General features: G+C 39.5%; 1 protein-coding gene across 1 annotated transcript in view; it reads left to right on the top strand.

Moving 5' to 3' along the window:
• Positions 1 to 27,234, top strand: part of LOC134575461 (alpha-2-macroglobulin-like) — a 128,485-nt gene that overhangs the window by 75,644 nt on the left and 25,607 nt on the right. The window contains exons 16-25 of the mRNA XM_063434755.1: positions 13,918 to 14,121; positions 18,132 to 18,249; positions 18,926 to 19,040; positions 20,619 to 20,844; positions 22,366 to 22,492; positions 22,834 to 22,955; positions 23,074 to 23,134; positions 25,190 to 25,270; positions 25,524 to 25,700; positions 27,012 to 27,093. Coding sequence (XP_063290825.1) covers positions 13,918 to 14,121; positions 18,132 to 18,249; positions 18,926 to 19,040; positions 20,619 to 20,844; positions 22,366 to 22,492; positions 22,834 to 22,955; positions 23,074 to 23,134; positions 25,190 to 25,270; positions 25,524 to 25,700; positions 27,012 to 27,093 — 1,313 coding nt within the window. The remainder of the gene's footprint in view (positions 1 to 13,917; positions 14,122 to 18,131; positions 18,250 to 18,925; positions 19,041 to 20,618; positions 20,845 to 22,365; positions 22,493 to 22,833; positions 22,956 to 23,073; positions 23,135 to 25,189; positions 25,271 to 25,523; positions 25,701 to 27,011; positions 27,094 to 27,234) is intronic.

The following is a 27,234-nucleotide window of genomic DNA, read 5'->3' as shown; positions in this document are numbered from 1 at the left end:
GGCCAGGATGTTCAATATTTAATACTAATTTCATAGGTGTACTTCCTCCAGGCTTTCTTAAAGTCATTCTTTGGAGGAGGGATCTACCATGATCATCTACTTTTGATAAAGCACTTTTTGGTTTGTAACCCCAGGCAGGTCCGGTATTCCATCCCGCCGCCCCCCAATGATCACAATTATGCCCCCATTGGTTATCAACTACACAAATGTAGGGGTCTTTTGCTTGCGGTATGTCTTTATAAATGGCTTGAATCTGTGATTTAGGGAATGGGCAATCTACAATATCACAGTAATCAAAGGTAAAAGTGGCCACACGGGTACATGATGAATTATACCAGAAGGTGTACCCACTAGCATCTTTAGTAATGGCCACCTGCTGGGCTTTAAGAAGGCCAATCAAGGGGATTAGGTACCAGAAGTACATGGTTGTGCGGAATTAGCTTCCTCTGGAGTAGGTGTCTTTTTGCAGTGAGAGGCGTGAATCCAATGTGGCCTACCAGCCAGCTTGACAGAGGTAGCGGTGATCAGGAGAACTTGGAATGGTCCCTCGAATCTTGGTTCCAGAGTGTGTTTTCGCACAAATTTCTTGACTAGGACCCAATCACCAGGGAGCAGACTGTGGTTGCTTGTGTCAGAATCAGGATCTCTACTCTGTGGGTGGTAAGGGGTGTGAAAAGCAAGAGTCACTCCTAGAGCAGTCCAAATTTCTTTGGCAACTGATGCTGTGAAGGCCGGACCTTGGTCACTTTCAATGACTTCTGGCAATCCGAATCTACACACAATTTCTGTAAGTAGACGTCGTGCTGTTGTTTTGGCGGTAATGTTAATCACTGGGTAGGCTTCTGGCCAGCCTGAGAACATGTCCACTATTACTAGTGCATATTCATAATTGCCACTCTTTGGCATCTAGATATGATCTATCTGGATTCTTTTGAATGGATACATGGGCTTAGCCAGGTGCTTCGAGGGGACTTTAGCTGTTTTCCCAGGATTACATTTAGCACAGATGACACACGCTTTGCAGTAGTTATTGATTAGCGTGGTAATTCCAGGAGCTTCGTAGTACTTTTGTACAAGAGCATTCATCAGATCTTTTGCTAAGTATGCAGGGCCATGTGCCCATTGAACAACTGCTGGGTACAAACTTTTAGGGAGACAAAATCTGAGGTTGTTGTAATACACTCCATCTTTTAGGATTGCTCCTTTCTTCTTCCATTTCTGTATTTCCTCAGGGGCTACTGTAGCCTGTTGTTCTCGTAAGATCTTTAGGTCGGTTGGAAGAGTCTGCAGAGTGAATATTGGAGTTTCTTCTTTTCTTGGAATTTCTTCTTTTCTTGGAGTTTCTTCTTTTCTTGGAATTTCTTCATTTCCGGACACTCTTCTTTCCACTTCCTGTGGTCCTCTTGCAGCTTGCTTTGCAGCTTGATCAGCTAGATGGTTGCCCTTTGCTTCATCTGAGTCCAACTTCCCATGTGCTTTTATCTTCAAAACAGCCACTTCTTCTGGAAGTAGGAGGGCATCCATCAGCTCCTTGATCGCAAAACTGTGCTTGACTGGTGTACCGGCAGTAGTAAGAAATCCTCTTGTTTTCCAAATCACTCCGAAGTCATGAGCCACGCCCAGTGCATATCTTGAGTCTGTGTAGATATTGGCGCGCTTTCCTTCAGAAATCTTGCATGCTGAAGTTAGAGCTTGTAATTCAGCTTCTTATGCAGACTTTGTTGATGGTAGTGATGATGACTCAATAATTTCATCTGTTGTGGTGACGGCATATCCTGTATGATATTTTCCTTCTTCGTCAGCATATCTGGAGCTGTCCACAAACAGGGTGATGTCAGGGTCTGTTAGTGGATCCTCATGCACAGTTGGTAGATGTGTGGTTTCCACTTTCATCTGATCAAAGCAGTCATGGGGGGTTTCTGGGTCATAGTCATGCTGTATGACCAGGTCTTCAAATTCTTCTTCCAGAAAGTAACGTGGCCATGCTCTTACAGGTTCACGTTCAGTTGATGCATACTTTGGCAACACCTATTTCTTGGTGTTGTGAATATTCCATGATGGCCCATAATTTTGCCATGGGCCCAAGATCACCCTGTGACTTAGTCTTTGACTTGGTTACAGGGACATGTGGAATGGCTGTGTCCCAATGATGGTACAGATGTTTAAGTTCATGTGGCAGTTGGACTAAGGTCATGCTGTTACCTTCAGTATCATAGTAGAAGTCCTGTAAGGTGAGTGTTATCTCAACCAACTGGAAAAGTTCATCCTCATAGCGAGGTTCAGGGTTGATGGTTGGCTTGTACCACATGGTGCAAAAAGCATATTCAGGCCCGTCACAGGGAGGCAAGTTGGGTAGCAGTTTCGCCAGGGTGTGTGTAAGGAGTAGGACATATCCTTCATCCATGATGAATCCATAATAGGTACCCCCCTCAGGGAGTGGCAGAAGAGTGGACGGGTTTAGAACCTGGCATCTTTGGAGGGTGACGTTGTCAGGCAGTAGAAGACGATACTGGAGTCAAAGGTGTCTGGCAGCTGTGACATGTTTGATTTGGACTTGGTTGATTATTGCAGAAATGTCATGAGGGGCCAAAACAGTAAGAGGATGGCCAAGAACCAGGTCTCCAGTACAGTCAATAAGTTCTTGAGCTGCAAAGACAGCACGAAGGCAGGAAGGGGTGCCTCTGGCTACGATATCTAGCTGACAGGAGAAGAATCCAATAGGCCTCTGACGTCCGCCAGGACCATGTGGTTGAGTGAGGACTCCCGTAGCATGGCCTTGTCTTTCAGACACAAACAATTTGAAAGGCTTGTCATAATTTGGTAGGCCAAGAGCAGGGGCAGAGGCAATTGCTCGCTGAAGAGTGTAGAAGTTGTCAAGTGCCTCTGGTGACAGGCAGAAGGGGTCCGATTTGAGAGCGTCATACAAGGGTTGCATGAGCAGAGAGGCCTCAGGGATCCAGGCTCTGCAGTATGAGATGAGGCCTAGAAAAGCATGTAGGGATTTTGTGCTCTTTGGAGGTGGAATGGCCAACACTGCTCTGACACGGTCACGTGTGAGGTGTCTGGTGCCATGTGACAGGCAGTGGCCTAGGAAGATCACAGTAGGCTGGCAGAATTGAAGTTTGATGAGAGACGCCTTACATCCTTGATCTGCAAGATAACAGAGAAGATCCAGAGAGCATTTTTCTGTTATGGGAACATCATCCCCACAAAGGAGCAAGTCATCTACATATTGGAGTAGGACAACCTCTGGATGGTCAGACTGCCAGGGGTCAAGGATGGTACTCATTGCTTTTGCAAACTGGCTTGGGGAATTCTGTGCCCCTTGGGGCATAACTGTCCATGTATATTGTTGTTTTTCATGTGTGAAGGCAAACAGGTATTGACAGCTTGGTTCCAGGGGAACACTGAAGAATGCATTGGCTAGGTCAATCACTGTGAAGTATTTGGCAGAAGGTGGAACGCCAGAGAGGAGTGTGTGCGGATTTGGCACAATTGGGGTGTCCAGGACTGTTGCCTCATTTACTGCTCTGAGGTCCTGGACCATTCGGTATTTCTCTGGTTCACCCTTGGGTGTCTTCTTTTTCACAGGAAATACATGGAGATTCACATTTAACAAGAGCCCCTTTCTCCAGCAGTGCTTGGACTTGCTTGGTAATGGCTGCTGCTTGGGCAGGTTTCAATGGGTATTGGGACTTTCTTGGTAGCTTTGCCCCTGGGATAAGCTTGACCATCACTGGTGGGACTTTAAGATTGCCTATGTCCTCTGGGCCTGAGGACCACAAAGTCTTGGGGACACTGTTCATTAGAGATTCGGGGAAATTGTCTCTCATGCCTTCTGCATAGCCCTGTGGAGTCTCTAGATGAAGCATCAGGGGTAAGGAACACAAGGCTGAGGTATCCGAGTCAGAGAGGGCTGAAGATAATTCCACTTGGCCATCAGGTGTTAAAGTGATTGATGCCTGTAGGCGGGAAAGTACATCAGCACCTAACAGGTTAATGGGACATGTGGATGACACCACAAAACGGGCAAGCAGACTAGGGCAGCTGCCAACCCGCAAAGGAGTAGTTAATGGGCTTTGTCTTGGAAGACCATCCACTCCCACACAGGAGACATCAATATTGGACAGAAATGAGGAATCAGGCAGGTCTTGTTCTCGCAGAACACTGCAGAACACTTCGGGCTGCACCTGTATCAACAAGGAATGTGGTGGGGTGGCCTTCAATGGGTAAAGTGACAGTGGCTAATGGCCCCCCTTGTTCCCCTGCAGATACTGCCATAACAGGGGTTAATGATACAGGCTTGCCAATATCCTAGTCTTCCTGGGCTGAATCAGGTGAAGGAGGTGCTGGGGCCTTTATGACAGATTTAGGCCTGTTTGATCTTTGGGGCTTAAGGGGTGCAGGACAGTCACTCCTAAAATGGCCTTTTTCTCCACAGTTGAAGCAGATCCCATCTGCAGGCTTAGTACCTTTGGGGGTGGGTGGACGTGATACCATAAGGGGAGTGGGATGGGGTCTCCTTGGAACCTGTGCGGCTTCTAAGCCTCTGGCAACTAGGAGCAGCTTATCAAGGGGAACCACTCTATACTCTGGTTGGGCAGCAATAATACCCTTACGTATAGAGTCCTTGATGCCTTGGACAAAGGCACCGGAAAGCATCTGAGCGTGTATTTTATTACCGAGCTCAAACCCTAGGTCAGTGAACACTTGGAAAAGTCTAGCATGAAATCTTTCTACAGTTTCACCTTTCTCCTGAATAATGTCGTTAAGGCCTGCTGCTAAATCTGCAAGCTTACTGTTTTGGGTTCAGTGAGGAAATGGCGGCCATGTTTGATGTGGGCATAGTGTGGGCAGGTGTAAGAGGGGCTGGCTGCGTGACTACGGGAGGCACAGGGGAGATGGATGAATAGGGCAGAAGTGACGTCAGTTTGGGAGCGTACGTGACTGTAGATTATGGTAATTAGGTGGAGGTCACGAGACTGGCTGTGCCAACCTCCTTTTGTGCTAGGCTGGCGTACTTTCTTTTAGGGTGTTTCAACTTTACACTATATCATAGCTAATAAAATAAATCAGAGAAGCAACATTCTGTCCGGCAAAATGAAATACTAAACTATGGACAGACTTGACGGATTAAATAAGACAGTTGAAAACAACATTTATACATTTAACAGCCCGTAAAGCTGTCTCTGGAAATATATACTTCTAAAATAACATGATGCAAAATAAACTCACGGAATCTCCCCCATCATTCACCAGCTATTAATCACTTCACATACTAACAACTTTGCATATTCCCTCTATTCTATCAGATTCACTCTCCTAAACTCCGTAATTATATACACCAGTCTCGGAGAAAATACTTTACACATTCTTGTGAGCTAACTCCTTAACCTTCCTATCAACTTCAATTGAAATAACAAAATACACAATTAGAATATTTTCTAGCAAAAATTCCATTGCTAAGTCTTATCAGTAGTTTCTGAATAACTCTACGGAACACAAAACTGAATCGCACTGAATCGTAAGCACGCCCCCCCTCACGCCCTCCCCCTCCCTCCTCCCCCCCTTGTCTCACAGAAGGCAAAAAGGGAGGGGTAGGAGGAGAGAGGGAGAGAAACAAGAGGGACTGCAAGCATGACATTTTAACCATGTCAGTGCTGGAAGGACAGTTACGTTATAGTAACAAGACAGAAGGACAATTATAATATAACCAGGCTTCTGCTGTACGGACTAAATCATGATCTAAAAGCTTCCCTTTCTTTTCTGTCAATAACTTACGCCTAGCTTTCTGGCTGCAATCTTCCGCACACAGGTACGGCAATTCCACATACTTTAGCAATCTTATCAACTTTCTTAACCATCTCTTCCCCTTCTCTATCCTCTACCACATCACACGCGAATCACCCCTTACTGGGCTTTCCTAATTTCTGTCCCATATCCTCTATATAAGGCGTCCCAGATATATATATATAGAGAGAGAGACAGAGAGAGAGAGACAGAGACAGAGAGACAGGAGAGGAAAGTGTAAATAGTACAGAGAGTAAGACAAAAGTAAACACAGGAATCTGTGTGACAGACAATTTAAGACATTTCAAGTAAAATACAGTGCATGCATTCAAATAAGTTCAACAGTTCAAACAGGGTTAACAAAAATCCCTTTCCTTACACGTGTGGCAAAAGCCACCTAACTCAATCCCGTAGTACACCTGCAGACCCTCCCGCAAGTATCACTACCACGTGGTAATGGAGACAGCAATACCAGCCTGAATCCACCTGCCACAAAAGTTAAACTGGAACACCCAGCGTCAGCGCTCGAGGCTGCAGTGTTCCACCTCTCTGCACACAACAAGCAGAGTAAAGTGATGTCCAATGAGGCTAGCAGTCAAAGTGACACTTATGGGAAACCCCCAGGAGGCAGTGAGTCTACACCCCTCCACAGATTCCCCCCCCCCCTTTTTCCTTACAACCACAGCCATGTGGTTCCTAAAAGGAGTAAACAGGCAAACAGAAGATCCCCAGGAAAACTTCCACAGATCCACCCCCCTTTTTCCTTACTACCTTACTACCACAGCCACGTGGTACCTAAAAGGGGTAAACAGGCAAATAAACAAATAAAACTACCCGGGCACTAAAAATAAGGACAAATCAGTAAGAGCACTCCCAGGTAACAGATAGTCAGTATGTGCAGGTAAAAGTAAATATCAACAAGTAAGGTGTGGGGTCTCTGGGCAAGATATTACCTGACTTTGATGACCTCTAGGGAGCCGATCACAGACTGGGGCAGGTCAATCCCAGGGGCTGGAACATACCGGGGTGCTGCAGACTCAACCGTGTATTCAGAGGTGATCAATCTCCCTTCCTTCCCCCAGGATTCATCCGCTCCACGTCTTTCTCGGACGGCTATCCTAGCAGGGCATAACCCAAAGCTCCACGTTGGATGCGCCAGCTGATAAGGGAATCTTTTAAGCAAACAAAGAAGTTTGAATGACTATCTGTTCCTGTCCAAATTAGAGATGTTTAAATTGCGTATACGCAGAAGTAAATTCACACTGACACACGGAGTTCAGGTTAAAAGCACTTCAGGAAATGTATTAGCATCTGAACAAAGCAGGCTTGCAAGCCCTTTTTAAAGGTAGAATTACATCATTGTAAAAATCAAGATATAAGCAAATAAACATTGTCGATTGGCTAAGAGAAGAAGTGGTTAGTTAAATGCCCTCCCTGTTGGGTGTTACGTCTTACATCATAACTGACGTCATAAAGTTCTCCTCCAGATTTCAGCGCCATCTTGCTAGCACGAGGAGTTCTCTCGATGGGAGGGGGCATTTTGGCAGCTATCCACAAAGAGTAGCTGGTACCTTTAGTCTTTCAAGGTTAGTATCCTGAGTATTCTCAAGGCCTCTTTGGCAATTATACACTCTATCAATACTATCTGCTACAGTGTGTTCTTTGAATCAGAAGATTCTAGCATTTTCTGCTGACATGCTGTTTCTACGAACAAAGGAATCTTGTAAAGTTTAAGCTACGAGGCATGAGAGCTGAATATGAGAATATAGTATTAAAAGGGGCCCAGTAAGGATTATATAGTTTATAAGGGGCCTAATAATGGATATAGGTTATAAGGGGTTAATAATTCTACAACACTATTAGCTTACACTAAAAAACTTTTTTTCTTTGTAAAAGCACGCTATAGACACACCAGATATGAGTGGCAAAGTACACTGGCAGAGGTCTGCAGAGCACACGCTGAAGGCCTGACACCCAGACACTTGCAGACAACTAACTGCTATTCAATCTATTACAGTGTCAAGCTTAAGCTATTGTGACACCAGATATGAGTCGTGGCACTGGGCAAATGGGCACAGTATCCACTGTGAGCCTGACACAGAAGCTGGCAGACAAGTAACTGCTATTCAATCTATTACAGTGAAAACATTTTTTTTTCTTTTTAAATGTCAAGCTTAAGCTATTGTGACACCAGATATGAGTGGTGGCACTGACTGGGCAAATGGGCACAGTATCCACTGTGAGCCTGACACAGAAGCTGGCAGGCAACTAACTGCTATTCAATCTACTACAGTGAAAAAAAAATATTTTCAAATGTCAAGCATAAGCTATTGTGACACCAGATATGAGTGATGGCACTGACTGGGCAAATGGGCACAGTATCCACTGTGAGCCTGACACAGAAGCTGGCAGGCAACTAACTGCTATTCAATCTATTATAGTGAAAAACATTTTTTTCTTTTTAAATGTCAAGCATAAGCTATTGTGACACCAGATATGAGTGGTGGCACTGACTGGGCAAATGGGCACAGTATCCACTGTGAGCCTGACACAGAAGCTGGCAGGCAGGCAACTGCAATTACATTACACAGAAAAAAAAAAAGCAGACTGATGTTCTAGCCCTAAAAAGGGCTTTTTGGGGTGCTGTCCTTACAGCAGAGATCAGATGAGTCCTTCAGGATTGTAGTGGACACTGAATACCCTAGCCTAGCTATCAATTTCCCTATCTAATGAGCAGCAGCTACACTTTCCCTCCTCTCACTAAGCATGCAGCTTCAGAATTAATCTAAAATGGATGCTGGGAGGGAGGTGGGAGGGTCTGGAAGGGAGGGTCTGCTGCTAATTTGCTGGAATGTGTCTGCTGACCGTGAGGCACAGGATCAACGTTTGCTCAATGATGCCGAATACGGGGCGGATCGAACCGCGCATGTGTTCACCCGCCGCGGCGAACGCGAACACACTATGTTCGCCAGGAACTATTCACCAGCGAACAGTTCGGTACATCATTAGTCAAAACCACCACACTGTGCCAACATAAGGCCCATGAGGTCAACCAAGTAGGGGAGTCCCCCGTGCACCTATCAAACTCCCCTCCCAAAATGTCCAAAGTATACCCCCAGTTTATGGCTTCTTCGGGTATTAGCTGTACCTCCACCTCCCCGGTGTGTAGTGTGACTCACCATCCTCCCGTCAACATGGCATAACCATGGCAAAGCTATTCTTCAGGGCCGTCTCGGCCTCCCTATCTGCTTAGCTGAGTATTTCCACCAGATGGTGCGTGGTCGATTCACATGGGGAGAAGGGGGTCCCGTCTCATTGCAATGGGTTCGCCGAGGATCCAATTCTGGTCCCTTATTGCTGTTAAGTGTAGGTCCCTCAAAAAATCTCTGAAACGAACCATCACCCATGAGTTTCCCTGCTTAGCTTGCAGGCAGAAGGGGAATCCCCATCGGTATGAAATCCTCTTTTCATAAAGAGTGCTCGTAACAGGGCACAGAGCCTGTCTGGCATTGAGTGTAAGGCTAGATAGGTCTTGATACAGAGAAATGTCATCTCCGTGGTACTTGATGGCAGACAGCATTAGAGGTAATAGACAATATGTGGTCAAATCATAGTATAATAAATGTGGAAGTACAAAATAGGTATCCACAACTTAGTAGATCTACTTGGAAGCTGTAAGCAAAAAAACACTTACCTGATCGGTCCGCCGATCCGCTGACAGCAGTATCGGTCGGACCGCCGCTCCCACGCAGGATTTGGATGCATTAAGCATCAAGGACACCGGCTGCTATGCGCCTGCCCCTTTTAAAGGGGCCGTGCAGGCACATGTCACCAGAGGAGCTCTAAACTTAATTGCTCAACCCACTCGTACCTTTTGGGGGCATGGTTATGTTAATCACATTTCCAATCATATAAAAACCCAGCCTGCCTTCAAATCAGTGCCCTGTTGTGGTCCCTATTGTTCCTTGTGTTCCTCCTCAGCACGTTCTTGTTTGCTTCTTTGTGTTTTGACTCGGCTTTCCATTGACTCCTATGATTTCTGGTTCCCTGACTCGGCTTATTTCTCGTTGTTGTGTATTTCTGTATTCCTTTGACCTTGGTTGTCCCTGACTCCTCTAACCTCTCTCAGCCCAGCCATTCTAAGGACCGGTATAGGGGCTTTCTCTGTCTATCTTTGTGGTTCTGGTGATTTACACTCTGCGTGTTTGGCATATTCATTACAGAAGTGTAATGACTTTCTTTTGAAATACGAAAGCAATTGTGAATATCTGAAACAGAAAATATACATTATTTTTTTTAGATAATAATCGTCAGGATACTTCGCCAATTAATAATTGGTGTGCTTCCAAAGCTGTTATGAGTGGACATCTCATTAAGCTTCAGAGTAAATTTAAAACAAGACCAAAAATTATCGACTTTATATTCTCTGTCTAAGAGGAGTAAGACTCTCCCTACAAAAAAGAAATCCTGACTGAAATAACTCAAACCCAGAATAAAATTAAACAGTGTTTGTTAGATCGTATGATAATTTTTTTTAGAAAAATTATAAAAAAATTGTTATTAAATTACTAAATTATTACTATATAGGAAACAAAGCAGATAAATTATTAACCAAGAAATTAAAAAAGAAACAAACAAGTAACCAAGTATTTAAATTAATTGATGAAACTAATACTGATATAAATCCCTGAGATATCCTTCTTTGTCTGAAATCCAAAAAGCCCCTTAAAGATCAAACTTCTGGAATAAAAGGGAATCATGACATGTCACACATGTCATGTGTCCTTAAGGGATTAAATAGACCTATTTCTGCAGAGGAGATACAGGCTTTAATTACCCATCTAGAAAAATACAAGACCCCTGGTCCCGATGGATTTATTAACCAATTCTATAAATTATAAAGTCATAAAGTTATTGGAGCTATGGTTTCAACTTTTAACAGCGTCTTTCAAACAGGAGAATTCCCAGACGAAATCACTAGAGCCAATATTATAACCAATTCTAAAACAAGGGCAAACCCCCACAGAGGTTGTAAACTATTGACCAATATCATTAATAAACGTTGATGTTAATATCTTTACCTCAGTTGTATCTAACAGACTTAAACCTTTGATAGAATACTTAGTCCATCGGGACCAGGTAGGTTTTGTCCCATGGCAGAAATTCTGCAACAAATGTCCAAAGGGTGGTGGACATCAAGAGATGTCTTCCCCTCCTTCTACCTCTGTCACTGGATGCTGAGAAGGCTTTTGACAGAGTCTGGTGGGATTTTATGAAGGCTTCTCTAGAGAAATATAGTAAAACAGGTTTTTTTTCTAAGAGCAATTTTTTCCCTATATTAAACTCCTTCTACTCGCACTATCTGACCTAATATTACTACAGATTGGTTCAAACTTTCTAACGGCACCCGACAGGGGTGTCCCCTTTCTCCCTTACTTTTTATTTTAACCATCGAACCATTAGCGGCTAATATCAGAGACTGTTCTGAGATAAAGGGACTAATCTTTTATTTTCAAAGGAGCCTAAAATTAACTTATATGCTGATGATATTCTTGTGACTATGATAGAACCTTTACATACTATAGAAAAAAATCAGTGAGTTCAGCCAAGTTTCATTTTTTAAAAAAACAAAGAAAAAAGTTACCTGCGCTCTCTCCTCAGTCCCTATGTATATTTAAACAAATGGAGGTCATTTAGTTACTCCAATGGCCACTGGAGGGAATGCCCGCCAAATTTCAAATTTTTAATTAAATATGTTGAAATCTATTATGATGTTAATAAATGTGGATAATCTCCACATTGAGGAGATTTACTCCAAATATCACTTTTTCCTGGGGAAAAAAATGTGTTTTGACTATTTGGGTGTTAAAATTGTCAGAGATGTAGAAAGAACAATGGAGATACATTTCCTCCGTATATTCAGACTAACTAATGCTAAAGTGAAGGAGTGGAGACAAGAGGATATATCGTGGATGGGCAGAATAAATACCATACGTGCATACATTTTACCCAAATCATGTTCCAGATGATTCCCCTGAAATCTATAGATCACAATTGTTTGGAATCTTGGTGGTGAATTGAATGTAATCTTGCAGGGGTAAAGAATTGGGATATACTGATATGGAATCCTGAAAGAAAAAAAAATTGTGAAAAATGAAATGGGTCACAATAATAGCTTGGTAGTTAAAAATCTAATGTATGAGTGGGAAAAACTAAAAAGAAATTTGAAAATGAATAAAACAATCCTATTGTATCTCCAGATAGGCATATTAGAACAATTTATAGAGGATCTTAGCATTAAAACCTGGATAACGGCTCGGATAGGCTATATTAAAAGATTTATTCAAGGAAACAATATCAAAACTTTTCCCCAATTACAAGACGATTTCTTCTTACCAAGCCAATAATTATTTACCTATTATCCCCTATTATTCTACACAATTATTCTACACAATGAGCTCCATTTTTGGGTAGAGTTTAACCCTTGGATATTCTGTGATATCCATTAAAACAATGACCCCTGGAGTCCTGCTACGATACTGCAACCCTTTTACAACTGACATAAAATGTAAGCCATCCAATTTGGAAGAATTTGAAATCTCTTTCCAGGTTACAAACAAAAAAGGTTGAACATATCTTCATATTCAACCAGATACCTGCAACTGTTTTACACAGGTAGTGAGGATTGTTGGACAACTGGGGGAGAATATTTACTATAATTCAAAACAATTTCCATTAGAAAAAAAGAGAGAAAAAAATCTCTATAAAATAAAGTGCATCTACGTTGTTCTGAGAATAACCGTTGATCAATTTTACTTACCGATAACCATATATGTCAAGATTAATCCTCATTTAGTTGCTTTTGAGCAAATCCATTGTTCAAAGAAATAGATCCAACTCAAAATTTAAGATCACTTCAATATTATAAGTTAAACAATTTTTAGATATATCAATGAAAAGCACCTATACCTTTTAGGATTAGAATGGTATATAGTACAAAAAGAGTAGCTTCGGCAATGCATTGAAAATAACTCCCTTTCAATATTGGACACCATAGAACTTTAGGACTAAAAGAAATAACAGCATTAAAGAAGGGAAAGGTCGCCTAAACGGACCTGGTGGCGTTTCATCCCTGAGCTAGTTTTATAGCTCAGGAAAATGTGAGTGGTTCCAGATATATATGTTTACCCTTAATCTGACACAAACTATTTTACACTATTGGAGTTTTATATTCCTTTTCTAGGTGCTTCTGTGGATAACAAAGAACACTATTGCAATATATTAGGTCAAGTATATTTTAACAAATTTATTCTACATTATACATAGCACTACGCCTTTTTTGTTTGTTTGCAATATATGCATCAGTTTCATGTTGAAATGAGCGTATTAATTTGATTAACGCATTTATTTATGCTATCTTAGCAGTTATGCTGTATGAGTGTCCCAGAATCCAGTGGCTCCTTTTCACATGACAACTTAGCTTACCCGTAGTCATTTCTCTCACCTAGATAGATCCTTCGATTGTTTAGCTAAGAATCTTATACCTGTCTAGGCCATGTTAGCCTGTAAGTTGTGATTGTCTAGCCTGATTTCTTAGTTTTATTATCTTATGAAAAAAGAGGATGTCATGCACTGGGGTTTACGCACTTTTGCATTCCTTTTCCATATGTGATATGTGTGTGTTTATTTGCTACAATTCCCTTTTCTTTATTCTGTAAAGTCCCTTCTATTGCCTCAATAAAAAAAACAGATTGACAAAAACAACTATTTCTATTAACCCAATTGCATTTTTTTTAACTAGATCATTACATTGTACTAAGACTTTTAAAATTAAGTGCAAATATAGGAAAATATTATTATCTGGGTTATTCTTGCAGATTAGCTTGGGCCAACCAAAGTCTGCCTGTATTTGGCTTTAGTAAATATGAGAATTGCCGTTGTGGTCAGAATTTGCCCACTTTCACTAGATGTCCATCCAGGAAAATATCTGGTGTTTAGTAAATACCAATGTAAAATAAATCAACATTCCATGTGCTCCCCAAATGAAAAACTAAAACAACCACCACCCCCTTTGTTCTCTATATACATTTCTGCATGTAAGCTCTTTTTACTATTTTACCTTTATAGATTCACAATCTATTTCCCTTCAGAGATGTTGGAGGGTATGATTATCGAATAGAAGAAAATGAGCCAAGATGCTCCCATTATGAGTTTCCTTCTTTAAGCTTCGGACGACCATCTTTTTACAGAAGACCTTGGGAACAACAATCCAGAAGCTATATGCTTCCATGGATTCCACAATCTGAGTTTGATGTCTACAGCTTGTTTAAGGTATTTACATTATTATCACACATGCAAGCAGTTTCCTATGTCCTCTGTGCATTCAAGTGTCTCTTTTTTATACTGGTTTTGGAATATCCTATAGGTACTCTATAAAGTTCTGTGTAGGTTGGAAGATTTCCTAAAATAATTGAGTTTAAAGTGTAACGTGTAACTTTTTAAGAAATATATAATTTTTAAGCTCTATAATCTCTATTTTAAAACATATTTGTCATTTTTTTGTATCTATAAACCATTAAGATTAAAAAATATACCACCAAAGACTTTTACATAAAAAATATAACTCTCTATAAAATCTGAAAAACAAAAAGCAGTAACTTGACTGGGTACTCACCCACGTATGTTTATGGAAGCCAATGAAAGGTAGCATTGATTCAATGCATCTCTATTAGGAGATGCTGATTGACTGGGGTGGCATTTGCCTCTGCCCCCGGCCTGCCTCTTGGCCCAAATCATTAGAATTTGCAATCTCAGTCAATTCAATGCTTTCCTATCGCAAAGCATTGTGATAGGCTGAGATCACTTATTATGTCAGCAGCAGCAGACTGGAATAAAGGTATGATTTTACCATATTTAGGGGGGCAAGGGGTTCAGGGGGCTAGATAGTGGTTTTAACACTATAGGTCAAGAATGCATGTTTGTGTTCCTGATCCAATAGTGTTCCTTTAACTAAAGGACATCACTGTTTCAACACTACTGGGACATTATCAAAATAAAGCAGACTCAACATTATTGTTAAATATATAGAAAAATAATTACATTAAAAAAAATTAGTATGTCAACCTTCTATCAACTGTGTTTGAAAACTCAAATGTGAATTCTGCAATGTGATGATGCCTCGTGATGCATCAAAACACAATGTAAGTGTTGCGGTAGTTAAGGTAACCACTACAGCATAGTGAGGTGTAATCCCAGAATGGATACACTTTGGACTTTGGAAGCAAATTAAAGCAATGATCAGAAAAAAATCCAACTGAGCTTTGGAAAAATCGGGGACATCTCTTTGCAGTTTATTACTACTGGTACAATATTTTAAGGGTAATTACATTCTGGTTGTATAAGATATTTGAGTTTCCCAAGTTGTTTTATATACATTTATATATTTGCATACAGCTATGGGGGTAATGGAATAAAGAAACTAATATAACAGCCTTATAAAAGCAGCTAAACATAATAAAGAACATAACTTGGTGTTACTATGTTACTAATTACAGCATAGCATTTATAGTACACATGGGCAATAACAATGTTTGTATTTATTTAAATTTGTGGATGAAGAATGTTTGAAGAATATTTGCTACATAATGAACAAGGAGAGTAAAACAAAATACATTGTATTTATTTTTTTAACTTTTAGAACAAGTCCTTCTTTTATTTTATTTTTTTATAATTGTCCAGCATTGTGAAGAAAAAGTAGGTGTATAATTTTTAAGAAAAGTGCAACATTATGAAACAAAATAATTGCACTTGTTTTTAATTGCTGCTTCTCATGGAAGAATAAGTTAAAGTTTTTGTTTGTATTTCCAGCCACATATAGCGTCAGTTTGTCTCCGATATGTTCATCCTACAATCGGAACTGATCCTGGCAATTTCCCCACAGATCTCATGTAACCCTGTTACTGCTCAGCCATAGTTTGGGAACGTCAAAGTGAATAAACAAAAAACAACAACAAAAAAACTGACATGGCACTAACAATTACTAACCACAATACTTAGCACAATCAAATGGGATATACAATATAATAGTAAACACAGTGATATAGGAGAAATCCAAAATGCACCATGATATACAAATGTGGGAATATCTTGTATGTATAACCATTCACATGCCTCTGGGTCATGCCAGACTCAGTATATGACACCGCAATGTGCCTGTACAGGCTAAGGGAACCTCCAGAATACCTCTGAACTCTGGCATTCCAAGAAGATTTTAATGGAAGGGGGGTAGGAGGTGTTGTAAAGTGACACAATATTATTACTGGCTCTGCCTCAAAGGAGGTTGACCTGCCCAGACAGGGAGTAGATCTGCCCAGAAAGGGGGCTGGCCCACCCAAATTACTTGCAGGTCAGCCTGGTGTGAATGCATATCAAGCTGCCTTCCTAACATCTGAGGCCATCCCACTGAGGGCAGACCCAGCAGGGAGAACTGTTTCTTTGCTCTCTGTAGGGTTCTAGTGAACTGAGCACATCTAATAATAATCTTACACTATGATTGTTTGGGACAGTTCACTGGTGTAACCAAAAGTGGGACACCAGGGAGCTAAGTCAGGTAGGTGGGCATGACCTAAAAATCGTGACAGGCCTGCCAAAATTGGGACAATACTGAGGCCTGTTCTCCAGGCAAAGTATGAGAGGAAACAGTATCCAATTTGAAAGAAATAATTTATTTCACATGCAGTAAAACAAAATAAATCATAATCTCACTGCTTCTAATAAATCAAAATGGTTTATTGGGAGCTGTGAGCTCTTTCTTTTAATTTTTATTTTACATTACTGTGTGTACTATGATATTGTACATCCCAAAGGCATGTGTTAGGTATTATGATGTGTAACTGTTTTTGTTTTGTCAATCTTTATTTTTTCTGTGCATGGATATACAAATAGGCTTGCGATGCCACAACAGCAAGAACAAGCTCTTCAATAACAGAAAATTGAAATGGCATGCTTAATTAGTCAACCCTTTCCCACCACTTGTTTGGCAGAGTCCCAAAAGGGAATCCAAGTCCTATGAGCCACCCACCTAAAACCCAGCAGGCTGTGTCGATTGGGCTGATCTCACTAAGGAGGTTCCGCTCAGGGACAGAGCACCTTATCCTGCTTAGTAGATTGAGGTCTATGGGCCTCTTGCTCATTGCCCAGCAGTCAGTCATACTTCCTCTACCCCTGCAAGCCCAATTGAGCTGAGCTTGTTTGATTAGATTTGTTCCTGAGCCTCCTACCATGACCGCTCCAGTATGGTTGTACCTTGGCTGGGGCATCCAAAGTAGCCAGGGAGATGGGATGTCAGCAGTGAGTCATTGAGGCCAGAAACACCAAGTCAGCTATGGGGAAGGGTTTTGCGATCTGCTGGCCAGTTTGCCCAAAAAAGTATCAAAGAGAGGGTCGAGCTTCGTCAATGTGTGGAGCTGTGGGCCTAGTTGGCATGAGACTGACATCATCTTAGTAGGGGACACCACACCAAATGTTGCCACTACTGATGCAGCAGTTGGTCCCAAGCTTGTGCCTGGATATCCCTCACCAGCACGGTGGAACAGGAATCCCTTAAGCAGCTGGCATGGAGACTGGCTGCATCTCCCTTGCCACACTTACAGGTATGTCTCAAATAAACCACAAGCTTGGACTGCTAATCAGGTGCCTAAATGTTTGAACTGGTGCCTCCTAGTCACTTGCGTTATTGCCAGCACAAGTAGATTTGCTCAAGACTGAGTCAATAAAAATATGAAATATCAAGATTTCTTCTCGAGCTCTGAGTTATTATTATTTTTATTATTAGCATTTATATTGTGCCAACTTATTCTACAATGCTTTACCATATTATAAAATAGGGATTTTAACAATAATTGAGACAATTAGAAAATGTTACAGGAACAATAGTATGATGAGGACCCTGCTCAAACAAGCTTCCAATCTAGATGAGGTGGGGTATAAAAACAAAAGAAAACAATTAGTAGGGCAGAGTAGCAAAACTGGAAGGTGACAAAGGAGTTTGGCCCTTTAAGAGAGAGAGAGCAAGAGACAGTTTTGTGAAATAAAAGTTACTCTGGGAGACCATAAGCTACAGGAGGTAGCAGAATCCAAAGTAATTAATATGTTTACCAAGAGAGGCAGTAAAAAAGAAGAAACAAAAGGGGGCCCAGAACAGAGCCCTGGTATGACTCAAACTGAGAAAGTTGGAATTGAGAAAGCTTGACAGTTGTTCTAGAAGCTTTGAGGAGAAAGTTAGAACAATAAAAATTACATACAGTATCTTATAGTTATTCAAACTTCTTATCTAATTATAGGACATCAGCTTAAAAATAATCACCAGTGGTGACATAAAGAAGCCTCTGAAATGTTTTCACAATTATGATTTTATGCATTATGGAATCCCAGGACCACCAGGAGCACAACCCCGTTTAGGTAAGTCTTGTAGAAAACTTTCATAATTCTATTGTTCAAGAAAAAAATAAAACCTATAACAAAATCTATAAATATGCATATTGGAAAGGATGAAATTGCCAGTGTCATGTGAACATCATTATTATTGACAAATTACTTTTGTCAAAATCAAAGACAAGCAATGAGGAAGGCTAATAGCTGAAACGCGTCTTCTGTCTATTCCAACTACTTGAATTTGGACTATATGGACTTCTTAGAGGTGATTTTGTGTTTACACACTGCTTTATTCTATTTTTTTACTTTATCTATCCGGTATCCTGTCCTGGTACTCTATCGTTTAGCCTGTATAGGCACCTTATATGCTGACTATATAGAGCCTGGCACAAGTCTATTCTTGTGAATTTGATACCACTCATTTTATTTTTCACTTTCATTGTATTTTACAGAAAGCACTATGTTTTTATTCTGTCTGTATTTGCAGATGTACTTGTGCTGCTTCAACACACAATAAGTATAGTAAATGTGTATTCACATTGGGCGTATACTGTGGTATATCTTATCAGTTTTATATAAAGGTGATAAGGGAGTACACCTTTTTTACACCCATTGAATTATTACTGCATCATTACTCCACTTTTAAGCTTTTTTGAAGCGCCTACACAAACTGTTTTCCCTAAATTTCTGTACTTTTTTTAAGATGCCGTTCCAGCCGGAGGCTCTGTTAATCCAGCAGAAAGACCATTGCCTAGCAAAGTTGAAATTGTTCGTAAATATTTTCCTGAAACATGGGTGTGGAAGCTGGCTCGTGTGGGGTGAGAATTTGGCCTTTGTTATCAATAAAAACAAGAAATTAAGTTGGAATTTGCATTATCATTATAGGAAACAGAATGATACAAAAAAAGGATGAAATACCATGATTTCATTTGATAACACAAAATAAAAAGTGTAGCATAAAAACTCATTTTAATTTACGATCCAATTCACAAAATATATATATATATATGTTTTGGTTTTTGCTTCCCAAGCACTATCAAGCCTCAATAGAAAACCAGTTGCCAACCTCATGTGATGATTTGCATTAACAATAAAACAGTTGTCCATGAGTAGTTCCCTGGCTATGCATCTTTTCCTAAGTTGTGTTTCAAAGCTGTTGTATACAGCAAACACAGACTCAACGGAATCCATGTTTAAAATGGAATGAGGCATAAATGTGATTCTTTGTTAAACTAACGTGCATATGCCCACCCAGAATCCTTTGCAGTAGTAACAACACTGCATATTTGTGATTTCTGTGGGAAAAGCAAGTCTTATGGCTCTACCGGTGTGCAGATTTTTGCTTAACTATATATATATTTCTATTAGTGTTGTTAATTGGTTTCAATAAATGTGAATTATTTTATTTATATTGTTAAATTTATTTGATGGTATGAATGAAGAATTGTCCACATGTAACACTAACGTTTGTCTAGGTTATTGGTTCAGCTCTTACTGCATGAAGGATGAGAACTTCATAGGTATAACAAGTATTAATGTGTTAATTATTTTACATACAGGGGTGTTGAGTAATAATCATTTATGCACAACAGTTATTATTTTGTGTTATTTGTTATGTGTTGCTGTTTTGATCCATATAGCACATTGGTACAGCACTTTTTACTATTGCTAGGAGGGGGGGGGGTATTGAGACCCTTTGGTTAATTAATTTAAACTAATATTTGGTTTTATGTAAACCTTATAGGACTAAGGTTAGGCACATTAGTGATAGATTATTGATCCCAAATGGATTAACTTTGGATTTCCCAGGCAACCATCTGAATAACCTGCAAAATCAAAATGAGAAAGTCTAGAAGGTATTTGTCCCAGTGCACTAGAATAGTAACACAATGGTGAAGTAAAAGGTAATATACAAACATTTTCCATTTGTAAAAGCCAAAGTCCACTGGCACGTTCCTTATATAATGCACATTGAGTGGCACTTTAAATACATTTTAATTCACTTACCATTACAGAAAGCATTTTTATGGAAACATTCTAGATCCATTGTCTAGATCCTATATTCCAGGCACATCTCCTCTGCTTGAGAGAAAATGCCATCCCAAATGGTTGTTTTGGCACTTCGTGTGCCCCATCAAGGAATTATGGCTTGTTTTCCTGTAGAGACAGCGAGACACACATTCCTGTTTTTGATTGAGAAATCATTATGTACTTCCCATCCAATGGCATGTGTTGTGAAATGCAGTTCTCAAACGAATACTTAATAAATATAATAACACAGATATCATGACTGCCAGTTGAAATGATCAAACTGCTGATTATAATACATAATTACATTATTTTTCCATCTTTCTCAGTGACAAACAATCTCTGACTATCAGTGATCTGTATTTCAGAGACTCAGGCACTGTCAACCTCCATGTGACAGCTCCAGACACCATCACAGACTGGTATGCAGGGGCCTTTTGCATGGGGCCCAATGGTTTTGGTCTCTCCTCGCCAACCACCCTTAGAACATTTCAGCCATTCTTCGTGGAACTCACACTGCCATACTCTGTAGTTCTCGGAGAATCCTTCACCCTCAAAGTCAATGTCTTTAACTACCGGAAGGAGTGTATAAAGGTGACAGTAGCATTATTAAACAGACACTCTAGGCATCAAAACAACTTTAATGGATTTAATAGATTAACATGCTGTAATTTTTTGCATGCTCAAATATTTATAGTTTTGTACAAAAAAATGTCTTGCAGAATCGGGCACCATAAGCCTGCCCCCTTAGCCACACCCCTTCATGCCAGGGAGACTTTCTTATCAAATGCATGCACAAAGTCTCTGCCTTTATAGCACTGAGTGAGCTGATTTTATTTACAACCAGACTGCAGACAGTCAGAGAAGCTACAAACAAGTACTGATAACTGATACCAAAAGTATTAACTCATTTGAAAAGCGTATCCAACAAAATAAAATGGAGACTTTAATGTCTGTAATAAACTGCACAGAATTTGCATCTTCCAGTGAAGTTACTAGGTTCCAGAAACAGTTGGGGCTTTAGCCCAGGGGAAAACTTGAATTCCTTTATCTCTCATCTTGTCCATGCATGCACATCATTCTGCATTTGCTCACTAGTATCATGTTGAAGGTGTACCCAGGGACGTATTAGCCGCGAGGCAAACAAGGCATTTGCTTTGGGCAGCACTTTCCAGGGGGTGGCAAAAAAATCCGCCCCCAAATGCCCAGGCAAATGTCTTGTTAGCCTAGCGACTAACTGACAATCCAGGCGGGCAGGCGGCGCTGGTGAGGGAGCACTGATTAGCGAACTCTCTGCTCAGCTCCCTCGCGCGCCACAGAGTGATGCCGGAAGCCGGAATTTGACGTCAGGAGGACCAGTGCTCCCTCGCCGCCTGCAGTCACCGGCCGGCCGCCCAGCTGCCCAGCAGCCCCACTGGACCCCAGGGAAATGAGAATCCACCCCAGTATTCCCAAAGGTAAGGAGGCTGGGGGGATTGAGTCTTGTCATGCCTAGGGCAGCACAAAACCAGGATACACCACTGGGTGTACCACAAACAAGCACATACTACACAGCCAGGTATTCAATGTGAACTGGCCATGATACCTAACACCCCTCCCCTTCTGTTCATCAAAGAAGGCCCCTTCCCATAAGAAGCCTGGCAGAACACTATATTAATAAGATGTATTTTCATCATAGACTGCTACTTTGAGAAGCAGCTGCCTGATGTAAACTTAAAAATAGCAAGCACAAAAACCCCAATATTCTTTTTCCCCTTGATCATCACCAGCTGTAGAGATCTGGGGTTAACATTCCCCCATATCCAAAGCTTCAGTCCTTAGAGACCCCTAACAACACCCATGCCATCTTCCATGCATTTTACACCCACCTGGATGTAGCACCAAGTTTATAATAAAGTTGAAGGTGCAATTAAAACCCACATGTGATGTAGGCCATATGTTCTTGAGCATTATTTTTTTTCTTGATAAGTTTACAACATTTATATGAAAAATCATTGAAAGAATGAATATGCACATAACACATATTTTGCTTTACGCTGCTTTTTGCACAATCTATGACTTTAGCTACAAACTCTAAATGTGGAGCATAATTATTATGTATATCCTTCTTTACAGATTCAAACCACACTAAAAGAATCTGAAGAGTTAGATGAGGAGCCCTGTGCTGACTGTCAACGTACTAGCTGTCTGTGTGCCGACGAAAGTAAAACCTTCTATTGGAACCTGAAAGCCACTAAAATAGGTGAGGTGTACCTGCTGTCTAATACCAAATTACAAATGGGCATTATTATACTAGGAATTTTGCAATTCACTGGTAAAATTTAAAAATTTCAGATCAAAATGGAAGAATTGAAAAAGAAGCCCTTTCCATATTTTTTTTTATTAATTGCGTCCATGTTAAGATAAAATGTGCAAAGATAACTTTCCCAGAAAATCCAGCTTTATAGAGAACATTATTTTAGCTTTTATCTGAAAGGGCTACATCAAGATATTCCAATACATTGCAATGCATATACATGTGAGATTCTGAGATAAAAAATTTTTTATAGTATTATGTGTCATGTCATTTTTGCTCATCATTAGGAGAAGTAAATATGACGGTCCAGACAGAAGCTCTAGATACTCAGGATTTATGTGATAATGAGCTGCCTATTGTCCCTTCACAGGGGAGCATTGACACTGTGATTAAACCACTTCTTGTAAAGGTCAGTTTATTGCAAACACCCAATGTACTCATAAATACATATTGAACAAAATCAAGAATACCCATTATTGTGTCTTCACTCATATAGTAACGTTTTTTTTTTTTTTGTCTGTTTTTAGCCTGGAGGTGTTCTAGAGGAAATATCTCACAGTTCTCTTCTCTGTATCCAAAAAGACGAAGGTAAGTATTAATAGGTGATATGTGATGATGAGGTACATTAAGAGAAATATACTGCCTCTTTCGCACTATTTCCTACTGAGAAATCTCTCCCCAAAATGAGGGCAAATTGGTAATACTAGACATCTGTAGGAGGTCACATCAAAAACACCTACATTCATGTGGGCTGGCTTGAGACACAGTAATAGGGGAAACCCAGATTCACATCTTGGTCAGACCTCCTCACCAGTAAGTATCCTTGGACAAGAGATGTAACAATATATATCCACTGACCTTGAATCCTCATAGAGATTGTAAGCTTGTTTGAGCATAGCCTTCTTCACTTGTGAATATACCCTTTCTAGAATTGTAAGGAACTGAGGAATATCTTGGTGATATTCAAATGATAATAGTGCTAATTGTACATAATAACATGCATGAAAAGTACATGTATAATATAACTATGGAAATCCTGTTTCTATAATTGTAAAGCACTGTGAACTATGTTGGCAGTATATAAATAATATTGTTATGCAAAACCTTTTTTCCTTTACATTAAAATCATATTCAGACCACATAAATGGTAGGAATTTATTCATTTCATATTATGCAATTTTTTTTTAATTTTTTTTATTTAACCATCAAGAGTTAAAATGAGGAGCAAACAGGAGCCTTCACTGATCCCTACTGGTAATGCTCTTCCTGATATTTCTGTATGATGCCAAATCATTCTGAAGAAGAGTGAGGAGGATGGTGCACAGGCAATCTAACCTCATAGAAAACATGCACTACAGCTGCACTTTATAAAACATTACTGCAATATCTAGGAGTTACCATTTGTTAATTCTTAAATTAATCCAGAAGTTGAAATAGTGTGACACTTTTGGAAAAGAGTTATAGGAACCAATGTACGTTCCAGTACTCCCTAGTAGAGGCCTGCAAGCTGTCAGTAGGTAGATTATAAAGCAAAATCCATGGGTTCAACAGGTAGGATGCAAAGTGCAATTTATTTAGGCAGTGAACACAACAAAATATGACGTTTCGGACCAATTTTATATGATACACGATTAAGGCCATTGAGACGAAACGTTGTATTTTGTTGTGTTCACTACCTAAATAAATTGAAATTTTGCTTTATATAGTACTTAAATTAATAAAATAAGAAACTATCATAGCCACAGGCTATAAACCTTTCAATGGGAATCACACAGCTAAACTACATATTCCATAAAACTGTGGTGTGTAGGGATTCCTGTGACATCCAAATATCTCCCATAGCAAGCATTGAAAGGGTTGGCTGAGAAAAATTAGCCACTTCCTGTTTATTGCAAGTACAGTGCAAAGCCAAAACACATCGCTATCGTATGTAACTGTGGCAAATTATATTTGGGATTTTGCAGACAGTGAACATATAAGTAACACAATTCTTTCAGTTTTACATAGTTACATTGGACATGTGTCCAACAAGTTCAGCCTTTCTCACATTTGTTTTTGCTATTGATCCAAACGTTGACAAGAAACCCAGTTTGAATCACTTCCAATTTTGCAACAGACTAGGAAAAGAGTCCTTCTTCAACCCAGAATGGCAGTCAGATATCTCCTTAGATCGAGAAGCTATTGCCTCACTAGTTAAATATTATATCCTTGAATATTATGTTTTTGCAAGTATGCATTCAGTTGTTGTTTAAACAACTGTACAGACTCTAATAATATCACTTTTTAGGCACCGACTTCCACATCCTTATTGTTCTTACTGTAAAAAAATAAAAACATTTAATTTGCCTTAGACTAAATCTCCTTTATTCCAGTCTAAAAGTGTGACTTCATGTCCTATGTATAGTCCTATTTATGAATAGATTTCCAGATAATGGTTTGTATTGGCCCTAAATATATTTGTATAATGATATCATATAATGCTAACATATCGCCTCTGAGGTGCCATTTTTCCAAACTAAAGAGATTTAAATTTGTTAACCTTAACCTTGTAGTAGCTTCTCTGAACTTTTTCTATTAGTAGAAAAAAAAGGTTTTTGAAACAGGTACACCCATATTTAATAACAATGCTGATTTGTTTTCTAGATCACTCCATGCAAGAGGTTGTATTGAAGTTACCTGAGAAGATTGTGAAGGAATCTGAGAGAGCTTATGTGACTGTGCTCGGTAATTAATCACTATGTTAATAATGCATGTTACAGTAATATAATTGTGTACATCTTGTCTGTTAAAACATTTGTATTGGGTCATGATTATATATGATTATATATGATTTGAATTTACCTACAACATCATCAGGGTAAGCTATTTAAAGTATTGTTGACTCGTTCTCCAAGGATAACCTCTTTTATCCATTCTCATTGCAAAATTTTTGTTATCTAAAGCATTTATACAGATATATAAACATGTTTCTTTGTAGGAGATCTAATGGGTACAGCCATGCAGAACCTAGACAGATTGCTGGCCATGCCATATGGCTGCGGAGAACAAAACATGGTGCTCTTCACCCCCAATATTTTCATTCTGCAGTATATGGAAAAAACTCAGCAGTTGAACCATGAGATTCAGAATAAAGCCAAGAGATTCCTTGAGACTGGTAAGAGATTTAAGATCAGATACATTGTTATTTCACTTATCTGTGGGACTTATTTACTAACCTATAAATTGGAGGCTGATTTGCATTAAAGATTGGGAAATACTCAGTAATGGAATCATAAAACACCATAAAACCTTTATGTGTGCATAACTCTAGTCTGCCATCACATGTACAGGACTCAAACCTCTAACCACACTTTCAGGGTTGAGGAGTTAAGACAATCGATAAGTAGGCCAGGAAGACACCAATACAATCAGCTGCCTTTGGGGTAGTTTTCAATGCTACTTTTTGTTAGGATATTGCATTGCCGAAAAATTGAAAAAAGCATTTAGTCAGGCTGAATTTCCTTGATGAGGTGGTTCAGTTCCTCCAAGTATAGTCCAGGAAAATGATTGAGGAAAACCTATCCAGGTGAACCAAAAGGGCATGAAAAATTAGCCTATCACTGTGCTTTAAAATATATATACGTTTTGCAGTACAGTGATAGGCACATTTTGCGTTCTTTTAATGAAGTGGATTGTGATTGGAATTTAGCCAGCCAAATTCCAACCAAATATAATTGTATTTTACCATTTAGTCAATAATTGCAATATTGAGCATTTGGTTAGTTTTGAGTATTTAAGTATTTTGAATATTTTAAGCATTTGATCTGGATGATCTCTGGTTTATTTATGTATTTATTCAATTTAGTGGCTGGCCATTAACAATCAATCATCTATTTCTTTTTGGCACTAAGGATGGAGCAGTGAATCATGAAGAAAACAAACATATACGGCCATTGTCTGTCTTGTTTTTTTTTTTTTTTGTGATGCGTCCATATGATGAACTATGAAATTCAGAACACCTGCTGATTGGGCAAAATTCAGATGAAGTGCAATTTGTTTAAAACCGAATGCACAAGTCTACTTTTATTGGTCAGCCCCACTCACGAAAATGCCTGTCACTACCAGGAACTAGCAGCTGTTTACCAAGCAGAGTGACAAAATAGAAATATGATTCATTAATGAAAGAAAAAATAAAAGCAACAATAAAAATGTAGTCTAAACATTTAAATGAGAAAATAAACATATATGTTATATTTGTTTTCTAATTACAGCACAGTTTTCTAGACAAATCCCCTTTCAGGTGCACCAAACAAATTAATGCCTCTCAATCTATTTGTGAGAAAATTGATTGATTAATTCATGGATTTATAAGCATTTGATTTATTCGGCACAGCTGGAAGGAATTTGTGCACTACTTTTTTCTCTATATGTTTAATTATGCTCACATTATGTTGTTTTTTTAAGTACATTTTTGTTTTTTATTCAGGGTACCAAAGGCAACTGACCTATGAACGGAATGATGGATCATACAGTGCTTTTGGGAAAAGTGACAAAGAGGGAAACACATGGTAATCGTTGGGGTGTATGTTAAGGATAAGCAGTGATTACAATTATAATTTGAAAGACAATTTTTTATCCAGTGGAAGAAACCTATTTTGTGAATTATCAATCTCAGTTTTTATATATTAATTCCCTGTTAATATTTCATT

Source organism: Pelobates fuscus, chromosome 10 (assembly GCF_036172605.1).
Source record: "Pelobates fuscus isolate aPelFus1 chromosome 10, aPelFus1.pri, whole genome shotgun sequence".
NCBI classification, from domain to species: Eukaryota; Metazoa; Chordata; class Amphibia; order Anura; family Pelobatidae; genus Pelobates; species Pelobates fuscus.
Note: the sequence above shows the minus strand (reverse complement) of the source record. Positions and strands in the feature narration are given on the sequence as shown.